Here is a 12,269-nt window from a genome sequence, read left to right as displayed (position 1 = left end):
GGGAGAGGAACCCTACTTAGTAGGCCTAAATTGAGATGGAATGCAGTGGGAATAAAAAGCTGGAGGAGGGCGAGATATTAAGAAAATAAAAATGACAATGCAACAAAAGAGGAGAGATGGGGCCAAAGGACAAGAAGACCATCTCCAAAATCTCCCGTTTGTGTAACTAAGAGAGTGGTAGTATTAACAGAAATAAAATCTCAAGGAGCAAGACTGATAGAAAAGATCTGAGTACAGTTTTAGATGCTGAAATTGAAGTGTTGGCAGGACATCCACATGATAATGTCAAACAACTCAACCTAAGCGTACTTACTAGCAACTAAGAAGATAGATAAGGGCTAGATACTAACACGGGAGTCAACTCAATAGTGTTAAGGATCAGGATTACCAAGGGAATAAGGAAGGAGAAAGAGAAAGAGAAAGCACACTGGAACACCTTCATATAGGGGAAAAAATAGAGGAGCCAGGGTGGGGGGGCGGGGCGGGGAGGAAGAGGGGAAGAGGAAGAGAGAATGGTACAACCTAGTTAAAAAGGAAGAAGAGTCTGAATTATAAAAATTCCTCCTCCAAAGAAACAGTTTTGTTAATTAAGTGCATCAGAATTAGACTAATTGTAAAGATTCAGACTCAAGAAATTAAAAATTCCTTATCATTACTGTGTTTATCTTGCTCACCACAGTATTATCCCCAGTGCCTAGCTCAGTTTGTGGCAAAGAGGGCCTTTAAAAATATTGTTGAAGGAATATATGAAAGGATGAATCTCAAACTCTTGCCCAAACACTGTAGATCTCTGTTATATAGGATTGGGAACTTTTCTGCCCCCGAGTAGTTAAAATATATCCCAAAAGTCTTTTCTTATTACTTGCTGACTTAATTTCCTATTCTCAGTGCAACTTCTGTGCAGTTATTACAAATATTATATTCATGAACTACATATTAATTAGGTTTTGTACGTCTTCTCACTGAACGCGTTCTAGCCCCATAAGTCTGGGGTCTAGATAAGTCTCACAATGTTTTTTCATAAGAAAGGCAATTCAGCTCATAACCTATAGATTATGAAAAAACCACCAGCAGAACCTACAGCAGCACCCTGTGATCAAACACACTGAATTTCTGCAGCAAAGCGTAAGAATAGTCACACTAGTAGTATAAATGAAGACTATAAATTGTTGCTTCAAGGCAGGTTTTGCAACAAACAGTTCATGTTAGATCAGGATTTTTGCCAGAATTGTGGAGACCTGAAACAGGTAGATGGTACAGTACTTCAAAAGACTCTTACGGGACTTCCCTGGTGGTACAGTGGTTAAGAATCCTCCTGCCAATGCAGGGGACACGGGTTTGAGCCCTGGTTCAGGAAGATCCCACATGCCACGGAGCAACTAAGCCCATGCACCACAACTACTGAGCCTGAGCTCTGGAGCCCACGAGTCACAACGACTGAGCCTGCGTGCCACAACTACTGAAGCCCGCACACCTAGAGCCTGTGCTCCGCAACAAAAGAAGCCACCGCAATGAGAAGCCCGCGCACCGCAACAGAGAGTAGCCCCCACTCACAGCCAACTAGAGAAAGCCCACGCGCAGCAACAAAGACCCAATGCAGCCAGATTTTAAAAATAAATTAATTTTTTAAAAAAAAGAGAAGCCACCTCAGTGAGAAGCCCGCGCACTGCAACAAAGACCAACGCAGCCAATAAATAAATAAATTAAAAAAAAAAAAGACTCTTATGACATGCTGTTAAAAGCCAGAGCACACAGGACACCCTCTCCTTTTCCCTATTCCTCCTGCAGTCCTTGGCAACCAAATCCTATAGCAAAAAAAAAATTTTTTTTTTTTTTGGCCACACCGCGTGGCACGTGGGATCTTAGTTCCTGTGCCCGCTACAGTGGAAGCGCAGAGTCTCAACCACTGGACCTCCAGGGAAGTCCCATTAAAACCAACTCATCTTTAATAACAAATGCACAAAAGCCTCTGTCTAAATGTAGATCTTTAAACTAAATTTTTGCCTAATTCTTCTTGATTTCATTCTCTTCCTTCCCCAAACTCTTGCAGCTCTGGTCATCCACCACGTCAGCATTTAATCCTGTACCAAATTACCCTGGTTTTATGAATACAAGTCATTTTTATCTGAAGAGACCTAAGCAACTTTAAGTCAGGGTCTGCTACTTCACATGCACTTAAAAACCACATACTGAGTACCTCCTATGGAGCAGGCACTGTTCTTAACACTGGGTACACAGCGAGCAAGATAAAGTACCCACCCTCAAGGAACTTACATTTTAGAGCAGACAAAATACAAGGGGGTCATATGGTTTTAAGTGCTATGGAGAAAAATAAAGCAGGGAAGAATAGGAGAATGCAGGACAAGTCACGCAGATGATCCCAACGAAACGCACCCTTGGCAGAATACACGGTGTAGCCTGGCCCAGTGGACTTCCCTGACCGCTCCCTCTCCACCAAATGAGAATTGATCACTTCTATACTTGTTCTCCCACTATGCTCTATTACAGCATCTCTCTCAGTATTCTGCAGTTATTTGATATGTCAGTACTGCTTCCCAAACTCATGGCAAGAATGATGTCTTATTCCAGGGTTGGGAAATATTTCTTGTAAAGGGCCAAACAGTAAATAGTTTAGGCACTGTGGGCCAAATGGCCTCTGTTACAACTACGCAACTATGTCTCTGCTGCAGGACAGCAGCCACAGACATGTAAAGGAATGAGCATAGCTGTGTTCCAGTAAAACTTCACGTACAAAAACAGACAACAGGCCAGATTTGGCGTACAAGTGGTAGTTTGCCAACTCCTATCTTATTCTTTGAATTCCCAGCAAATGACAGTATTTTTCACAGAGAAACTCAAGAACGTATTTATCAAATTGAACAGGATATTAATAAACCCTAGTTAAAATGAATTAAGCATAGGAGAAAATGTTTGGTGGCTATCCTTGCTGACAGTTTCACCAGTCACTGACTATTTGCCCATTTCTTACCTAGCGTGTAGGCTACGAAGTTGAGGACGCCCACTATAATCCAGACCCAATCAGGTACATGCTTGTGCCCCGGTGCTGTAAAGGAAAGCAACTCAGATTTTAACACGGTCTAAGTACAACTGTTCTTACCATAGCCCATACTGCCAATGAGAAAGTCTCTATTTATTAAATAGAAGCTGAAGTACTTTACAATATATTTTGAATGCAGAACTAGGTAAATATTAGAATGTATCAGCAAACTCTGACAAAACCAAAGTAACTGCCCAACCCCTCATAAACAATAGGCATTTATTTTGAGCTTTAATCATAACTCAAGACTGACTATCTTCACTTGAAAATTACTTATGTGCCTAGAATGAAAAATAATGTTTTTGGAATTCAAAAAATGCTTGTGTTTAATCTGATCCTTGTTGTTTATGATTATACTACGAACATGTATTAAGCTCTCAACCTGTACTCTCTCACTAAATGATTAATTAGCTGAACAAAAGACCTTTTGATTTGTGTGTAGGTAAATTACCTCAACTGGATGATTCTGGCAACAAAATCATTCTGAAATGTCTGGACCTCACTTTTCCCCCCGCTAAGATAAAACAAGTGAGATTCAGGTCTGGGTTCTAGTCCTGGTTCTGTGACCAACAAGCAGTGTGGCCCTGAATATACCATTTAACCTTCCTGTCTTCCACTTCCCAAATATACTGGGACTAGATGGTTAATCTGGCCCTTCAAGTTGTATGACTTGGAGAAATACATATAATATTTATGTATTTTTAGTTCTCTTAGTAACTAAGTAAATAGTCTTATTTAGTCAGAGAAAATACTATTTCTAGTTTCAAAGATAAACTTTTGAGGCTGTTCTGAGGATTAAAATACAATTTAAAAAAAACCCACAATGTCAAAACCATGCTTAATGAAATTTAAGCATGGTAATGGTAATGATCTTCAATTACCATTTTATTACATATACAGAAGCTATGGCTAAAATTTTCAGTTGATAAAGTCAGGCATAGGCAGAGTTTCAATATTCATAATTCCTATAATATCAAAAGCCATTAAGTGTTTGAAACTCCAAATTCTCCTACAAAAACAATGTTGTCAGTGATTGTTAATTTCTCTAGGTCAGTGCACAAACGTCTGCTGAACCCACAACACAGATGAATTATAGCAGCAGCCCCCAACCTTTCTGGCACCAGGGACCGGTTTCGTGGAAGACAATTTTTCCATGGACGGGGGAGGTGGGGTGGTGCCGGTGTGTCAGGCGGTTAATGCGAGCGAGGGCGAGAGCGGCAGATGAACCTTCGCTTGCCTGACCCTTGCTCACCTCCTGCTGTGCAGCCCGGTCGCTAACAGGCCGAGGACCGGTACCGGTCCACGGCCCAGGGGTTGGGGACCCCAGAATTATAGTACTGAAACTCCTGACTACATCATTTATAAGCAGTCTTATTGGAAAATATCTTCTAACTTAGAATGCAAAAAATACTCATCTACCTCCATCTTTCTATTCCTCTCAACTCCATCCACCAGCTGATCAATAAGAATAAACTGTTTCCCACATATCCCCCCTCATCCCAGATATGCTCCAGATTCTCTTGTCCAGCCGGGGCAGAAGCTGGGGTGTGGGAGGAAGTAAGACAGCAGTGGGTCTGAAAGAAGACATTGGGAATAGGCTGAAAACTGCCTCCAAAGGTGCATTTTGCCTCCCGTCCTCAGTAAGGGCCCAGACTTCTGTCAATAAATATCTAAGGTCTAACAATCATTTTCAGAGGAAACTGGGAGTTATTAAAGGTACGTACAAGTGCTGAGCAGAGGGAAAGAGAGATCCCATTGCCTTTAGAAAAGGGGGATTTTTATTCCATACCTAGAAAAGGGGAAGGGATATTTCTGGAACTGGTAGGTATGCTGGGCCTTGCTTATACTCATTTTCAGGCAAAACTTCAGAGTCCAAATTTTCCATCTTCTTATAAATCCCATTACTCTTTATTTACAAAAACCTCACTGCTTTTTAGACAGCATGTCTAAATTCAATAGCCAAATTGGTTTCTAGAACTTATTAGAAACATACATAACAGATTGCGAAAACACAACTTAGCTTTTACACCCAATTCTAACATTTTACAACCCTTCTAATATTCAAAACCTTTCAGAAATGCAAGCATCTTAATAGAATCAGAAAATAACCATATCTCATTTTTTGCTATTTAGACATTTAAGATTTTGTACTAAAGTAATAATCTTACCTGAAGCATAAAAGTCAGGATCAAAGTATGCCATAAGCAGAAAATTGAACACAACCAGCAGAAAGCCAGAAAAGGTTATCAGATTTGGAGCCAGCCAAGTAGGAAATACCTATATTTTTCAAAATAATTACAAAATAATTAGAGAAATCTCTCTGTCCACTACATACCACAACATGCAAATCTGTCAAAACAAAAACTATAAATTTGAAAGACCATATATACAGGAATTATATATATCAAATTATAAACCGTAATCAGTTAATAGAAATAAATCTATTTTCTATATTTTAAATAATTCTATAATCAACAAACTTTTATAACCATAACATTATATTTATTTTAGAAAAATTTAAGAAGCATTTTATAAATATGATAGATCTAGAGTATAAGCTTATACTTCAACGATGAGATAAATCACAAGGTATGTGACTAAAGGAAAGGATGGGAGAGGCAGTTTCTCTAAACGTCTTATTGAACTGACAGTTGGTCTGTAATACTCCATAAAATAGTTTAAAATGTTTAAAACTTACTAAAACCTAAGTACATGCTTATTAATCATCTTACCTTTACTACAGTGTTCCAAAATGGATGCATGATATACAGAGAGAGTGGATTGGTATCCACAGCACTGTACTGTTAAGAAATGAAAAAAAATATTGAGTTAATCCTTGCATACCAGCAAGTATTTAGAACAATATTTCTCAAATGAAAATACAGGGAGACTTCCCTGGTGGTGCAGTGGTTAAGAATCCGCCTGCCAGTGCAGGGGACATGGGTTCGATCCCTGGTTCAGGAAGATCCCACATGCCGCGGAGCAACTAAGCCCGTGCGCCACAACTACTGAGCCTGCGTTCTAGAACCCGTGCACCCCAACTACTGAAGCCTGCGCACCTAGAGCCTGTGCTCCACAACAAGAGAAGCCACTGCATTGAGAAGCCCGCGCACCGCAACGAAGAGCAGCCCCCGCTCACCGCAACTAGAGAAAGCCCGTGTGCAGCAACGAAGACCCAACACAGCCAAAAATAAATAATTTTTTTTAAAAAAGAAAATAATAGTAAAAAAAAAAATCTAGAGAATATATCTAGTTATACAACGTCCTCTTCGAAATAACAGAACTGGGAAGCAATATGAATGGGGTAAAGATGGCCAAGCACAGCCAGACAACTTTTTACTCAAATCAACTTTTATAATATTACAATGTTGCAGCAGAAAAGTTCATATTGCTTTCAAGTGCTCACCTATTTGCAGGATAATAAGCACACCGTGTGCATTCACACACTGACTTTCTCAACCTCCTTCATCCCTCTCAACTAATGGGAATCTAGCTGTTTTACCCTTGACATCATTACTAATGCACTTATTAATGGTACAACCTTGGCTAATTTACTTAACCTCTCTGTCTTAGTTGCTTCACCTGTAAAATGAGGATCACAGCCTTTACCTCAAAGGATTGCCACAAGGATTAGATAAACTGATAATATACAGGAAGTGCTTAGAGCAGTACCTAGCCCACAGTTAGTGCTATATAAGCATTAGGTACCATTACTGTGTTTTGAGCACCAAAGGAATGACAGATCCCTTTACAGCTGGAAAATGGATTGCTTAAATAAGCAAAGGAAGAAAACAACAGGTTAGGGTGTTCAAATGTATTCCCCAATTGTTGACCTATTTAGTAAAACTTCAAAGAAAATTTTAACAAAATATCTGTATGTAATTATGTAATACTTTAAGGGTCACGTTGATGACTTATTCATCAGAGACACAAACGCACACACACTGGAGTGCCTGGCATGTAGGAAGCATCCACTAGGTGTGGGGAAGAAGGGATACAAAATGGGTAAGGGACAACTTAATTCTCACCCTCAGGGAGTGGGAATATTACCTAATTCAACAAGCTGTCATTTAAAAGATGTCATACTAGTCAAATGCCTGAAAAAAGTTTCAACTGTGCTTTGTATTTGTTTAGTATGAATATACTGGGTTGGCCAAAAAGTTCGTTCGGGTTTTTCCATTCAGGCCAACCCAAATAAAATAAGTAGTAAGCAACTGAGCAACTGATTTTTTAAAAAATCGTAATTAAAGATCAAAATTTCGGGCTTCCCTGGTGGCGCAGTGGTTGAGAGTCCGCCTGCCGATGCAGGGGACACGGGTTCGTGCCCCGGTCCGGGAGGACCCCACATGCCGTGGAGCGGCTGGGCCCGTGAGCCATGGCCGCTGAGCCTGTGCACCCGGAGCCTGTGCTCCGCAACGGGAGAGGCCGCAACAGTGAGAGGCCCGCATACCACACACACACAAAAAAGATCAAAATTTCTTCCTGAATGCTTTATGGATATGCAGGAAATATTTCTCATCAGTGTTTCAAGATCTAAAAGTGTGATGGAGCAAAAAAGTAAATAAATAGAAATAATTTATAATACTGCCAGCAAAGAGAGTTAGCTACTAAGTCAAATGTTTACTCAACAGAATCCATGGCTGAGTGCCTCCATTTCTCCAACTCATTCTGATGAAATGCGATATCCTGGATAAAAGATCTGAGACAGACAGTGGGAAGAAAATGGTGAAGGAGAACACTGGCCAGAATGAGAAGCTCTGCAGCTGCATCCAGACTCTCAGCTGGAGCCTACTTAAATGAGTGTTACTGTTCTCGCTAAAATCAACTTCTACGTGCATGGTTCTCTACAGCCTGCAAAGCTTTTTCCACATAACAGATACCATGATACCTGATCCTCTGTAGAATGAAGGAGTCCCCAATTGATAGGACTGCCTGAATTTAAGTTTTCAGACCTGAGGCCATGCAACCAATATGAACCCTGAAAAGCTGCCAATGACAAGGAGGGAGGGCCATGGCCTCCTCCATTTCACCAAAGTCCGAACCCAGACCCACATGACGTAGCCAGAAGGTCAGATAAACTGGAAAACCACACATTTCAAGTCCACCATCTACTGCAAAGTACAAAAGTTGTAAGAAGTCCAAATCAGAAGAAAACAATTTAAGACATCACACAAATAGTTAATACGATGTACAAAGTACAATGCTCTTAATTCAAATGTTTGCTGAATGACTCTCATTCAGCAGCTTTCCATAATTTGAATTTAGATCTAAAAGAAGGTCATTTACTCATGGTATTTTGATTTGAAAAGCTCCTCTTTTTAAATTCTGAAGTTTTTTCTCTTTTTCAAATCTCTTTATTTCCACTATTATAACATTTTATTTTTTTTTTTTTTTTTTTTTTGGCTGTGTTGGGTCTTCGTTGCTGCACGCGGGCTTTCTCTAGTTGCGGCAAGCTAGGGCTACTCTTCGTTGTGGTGCACAGGCTTCTCATTGCAGCGGCTTCTCTTGTTGCAAAGCACAGGCTCTAGGCGCGCGGGCTTCAGTAGTTGTGGCTCGCAGGCTGTAATGCACAGGCTCAGTAGTTGTGGTGCACGGGCTTAGTTGCTCCACGGCATGTGGGATCTTCCTGGACCAGGGATCGAACTCGTGTCCCCTGCACTGGCAGGCGGATTCTTAGCCCCTGCGCCAACAGGGAAGTCCCCAAATTCTGAAGTTTTAACTCTAAGTTTCTATTGCAGGAGACCAGTAGAAGTATGAAAAGATTACAGAACTCAATACAAAAGGGTCAGTTTGCCTAACTGCATTTTTTACATTTAATAATAATAGCTGATAAGCTCAAGTATAGCAAGGAAATCTAATATGAGATTACAAAAGGTAGCAAACAGTAAACCTAAAGAGCACTCTGTGCTCTAGCCTTACACACTTGAGTATTTTTCAAGGTCACATATCACTTGGCATAAACAAAGAAACTTGAAACTGTCTTGTGAATCAATAGGAGGAAAGAAGAATGAGTCACACCTTCCACATGCCTGAAAAAATAAGTAAAATGTAAACTTTTAAAGGAGCTAAACTAGATTTAGTTAATGCCCGTTAAATATATTATTTTCTATTGGAATGATGTTTTGGTATACTCCAGAATACCTGAACAGGTAATAATCCCCTGTTTAAGGCCTGCAGGACTCGCTTGATCTACAATCTGTTGGGCCAGACTAATCCAGTGCCCTGGAGAAAGGCTTGAGAACCACAACCTGAGTTTGAGAATCATTCCAAGGCAAAATCTCAGAACCACAAGCGTTCAGGAGGTATCTAGTTCTCACGTGCCTGCCCCTCACCTATGTGAATAGGTAAAACAGTCATCTGGCCTCTTTATTTTTTTCTTTAATTTATTTTATTTATTTATTTTTGACTGCGTTGGGTCTTTGTTGCTATGCGCAGGGCTTTCTCTAGTTGCGGCGAGTGGGGGCTATTCTTCGTTGTGGTGCGTGGGCTTCTCATTGCAGTGGCTTCTCTTATTGCGGAGCACGGGCTCTAGGCACGTGGGCTCAGTAGTTGTGGCACACAGGCTTCAGTAGTTGTGGCTCACGGGCTCTAGAGCACAGGCCAGCAGTTGTGGCGCACAGGCTTAGCTGCTCTGCGGCATGCGGGATCTTCCCGGACTAGGGCTCGAACACGTGTCGCCTGCATTGGCATGCGGATTCTTAACCACTGCGCCACCAGGGAAGTCCCTGGCCTCTTTATTTATTTATTTTTTAATTTTTGGCTGCGCTGTGCGGCATGCGGATCTCAGTTCCCCAACCAGGGATCAAACCAGTGTGCCCTGCAGTGGAAGCGTGGAGTCCCAACCACTGGACCGCCAGGGAAGTCCCTGGCCTCTTTTTAAATGCCTCTGGTTACTATTACTTCTAGAAACAGCCCAATCCAATGTTAAAACAACTTTTCGGGCTTCCCTGGTGGCGCAGTGGTTGAGAATCTGCCTGCTAATGCAGGGGACACGGGTTCGAGCCCTGGTCTGGGAGAATCCCACATGCCACGGAGCAACTGGGCCCGTGAGCCACAACTACTGAGCCTGCGCGTCTGGAGCCTGTGCTCCGCAACAAGAGAGGCCGCGATAGTGAGAGGCCCGCGCACTGCGATGAAGAGTGGCCCCTGGTTGCCACAGCTGGAGAAAGCCCACACACAGAAACGAAGACCCAACACAGCAAAAATAAATAAATTAATTAATAAACTCCTACTCCCAACATCTTCTAAAAAAAAAAAAAAAACTTTTCTATATGCTAACAAAATCCTCCCCTCGCCCCATATTTCCTATCATGTTTTCAATTTCCCTAACAAAGCTAAGCAGACAAGGGTCTAATTTTTTTCCAAACAGTAATGCTTCAAACATTTGAAGATGGCTCTCCCTGTCACACCTAAATCTTCACCTGGTTAAAAAATCTCATGTTCCTTTTGCTGTTACTCTCTTGCCAAAGTTTCACTCTTTTCATCATCTAGGTCTAATTCTCTAGCCCAGAGGTTGGAAAGCTTTTTCTGGAAAATGCCAGAGAGCAAATATTTTAGGCTTTGCAGGCCAGATGGTCTCTGTAACAATACTCAGCACTGCCACTGAAGCAGAAAGAAGTCACAGAAAATAAGAAAACAAAGAGGCAAGCTGTGTTCCAATAAAACTTTATTCACAAAACAGGTGTCCGGGGGCTTTAGTTTGACAACCAGTGCTCCAGACAATCCATTTTGTTGTTAAACCAAAATAAAAGTGTGATCCAGGGCAAAAGCAACATTTCAAGTGGTGCATGAGCACAAAGGAGAACATAACTATACGGTCTTCTTCCTCAACAACTTATTTCTCTAACAGATGCTCAACACAGTATTAATTTCGCGAGGCAACAAAGTCATACTGCAGGCTTACACACACCTTCAAAGCCACCTTAGCCCCTCAGGCCTTTCTTATACAGACTGCAAAGCCACCTTTCTCTGTGTTAATATGAAGCTGACTGTTGGAAACTAAGTGTAAGACCCCACATTTACCATTTTAACATTTCATCTTGCTAGAGTCCACTCATCTTTCTATCTCCTCCGATCTACTCAGGGCCAGACTCAGTTATCCAAGGTACCAGCTATGCTCCCCAAACTCTCAGCATGTAAAGCTGTCATGCTAGCAATGCCTTCACGTAAGTCTCTGTAAAAATGCTGATCAAGGTAAAACTTACAAACATTCTTCTCAAGATTGCTATTAATAGATTTAGTCATTTTTATTTGGGTACAAAATTCCATACTGTCATCTATGGCAATTAGTCTATGTCACCCACGAGAAAAGATTTTCAAAGTCTTAGTGAAATCCAGAATTATCTTAGATAATATGTTGTCAAATATTAGAAAGTTTCAAGACTTTTTTTTTTTAACTTCAGTACAAGTCAGGAAATAAAGCAGAGTTCATTCTTCATTCATTCATTCAGTAAAGTCAACAAATCATTGTGACTGAGTGCCTATGATTGTGCCAGGCACTGTGCTAGGCCACCAGAAAGAGAATGGTGAACAAGACCAGAAAGTTTCCTATGTTCACCAAGTCCAGTCTAGGGTGAGACAGATGCTAAGCAACAAAACAAGTCATAATCACAAGATGTGATCAATACTGTGAAGGCAATAAACAAGGTGTTGTACCAGAGGACCAGGGGCTGGGAATGTGCCTAGTCAGGGTTCTCAGAGAAAGCTTTTCAGGGGAGGGGACACTTAAGCTGAGTCCTAGAAGATGAGAAGACAGGTAAAGCATGTACGAGACAGAACAGTGAGTCAAACAAGGGAGACACTAAAGAGAACATGCTGTTGGAGATTCCATTTATATGAAGTTCAAAATCAGACAACATTAATTTACGGCAAAAAGAGGTCATAACAGCAGTCTGGTGAGAGGGACTAAATGGGGGCCCTCCAAGGTGCTAAAAATAATTCTTTATCATGGTGGTGTGGTTACATACATATACAAAATTCATCAAATTGTGTACGTGAGGTCTGTGCATTTGTATATAATTTATACCTTAAAAAAGAGAAAGAGGGCTTCCCTGGTGGCGCAGTGGTTGGGAGTCCGCCTGCCGATGCAGGCGACGCGGGTTCGTGCCCCGGTCCGGGAGGATCCCACATGCCGCGAAGCGGCTGGGCCCGTGAGCCATGGCCGCTGAGCCTGCGCGTCCGGAGCCTGTGCTCCACAGCGGGAGAGGCCACA

The 12,269-nt window shown here is 41.5% G+C and overlaps 1 protein-coding gene across 1 annotated transcript in view; it reads right to left on the bottom strand.

Annotated features, from left to right (window-relative positions):
* The window catches only part of SELENOI (selenoprotein I), a 41,814-nt gene that overhangs the window by 16,596 nt on the left and 12,949 nt on the right, over nt 1-12,269 (bottom strand). The window contains exons 2-4 of the mRNA XM_024118795.3: nt 5,791-5,859; nt 5,227-5,335; nt 2,990-3,064 (exon numbers count right to left, since the gene is read on the bottom strand). Coding sequence (XP_023974563.1) covers nt 2,990-3,064; nt 5,227-5,335; nt 5,791-5,859 — 253 coding nt within the window. The remainder of the gene's footprint in view (nt 1-2,989; nt 3,065-5,226; nt 5,336-5,790; nt 5,860-12,269) is intronic.

This window comes from Physeter macrocephalus, chromosome 12 (assembly GCF_002837175.3).
Source record: "Physeter macrocephalus isolate SW-GA chromosome 12, ASM283717v5, whole genome shotgun sequence".
Lineage (NCBI taxonomy): Eukaryota > Metazoa > Chordata > Mammalia > Artiodactyla > Physeteridae > Physeter > Physeter macrocephalus.
This window is presented reverse-complemented; position numbering and strand designations above follow the sequence as displayed.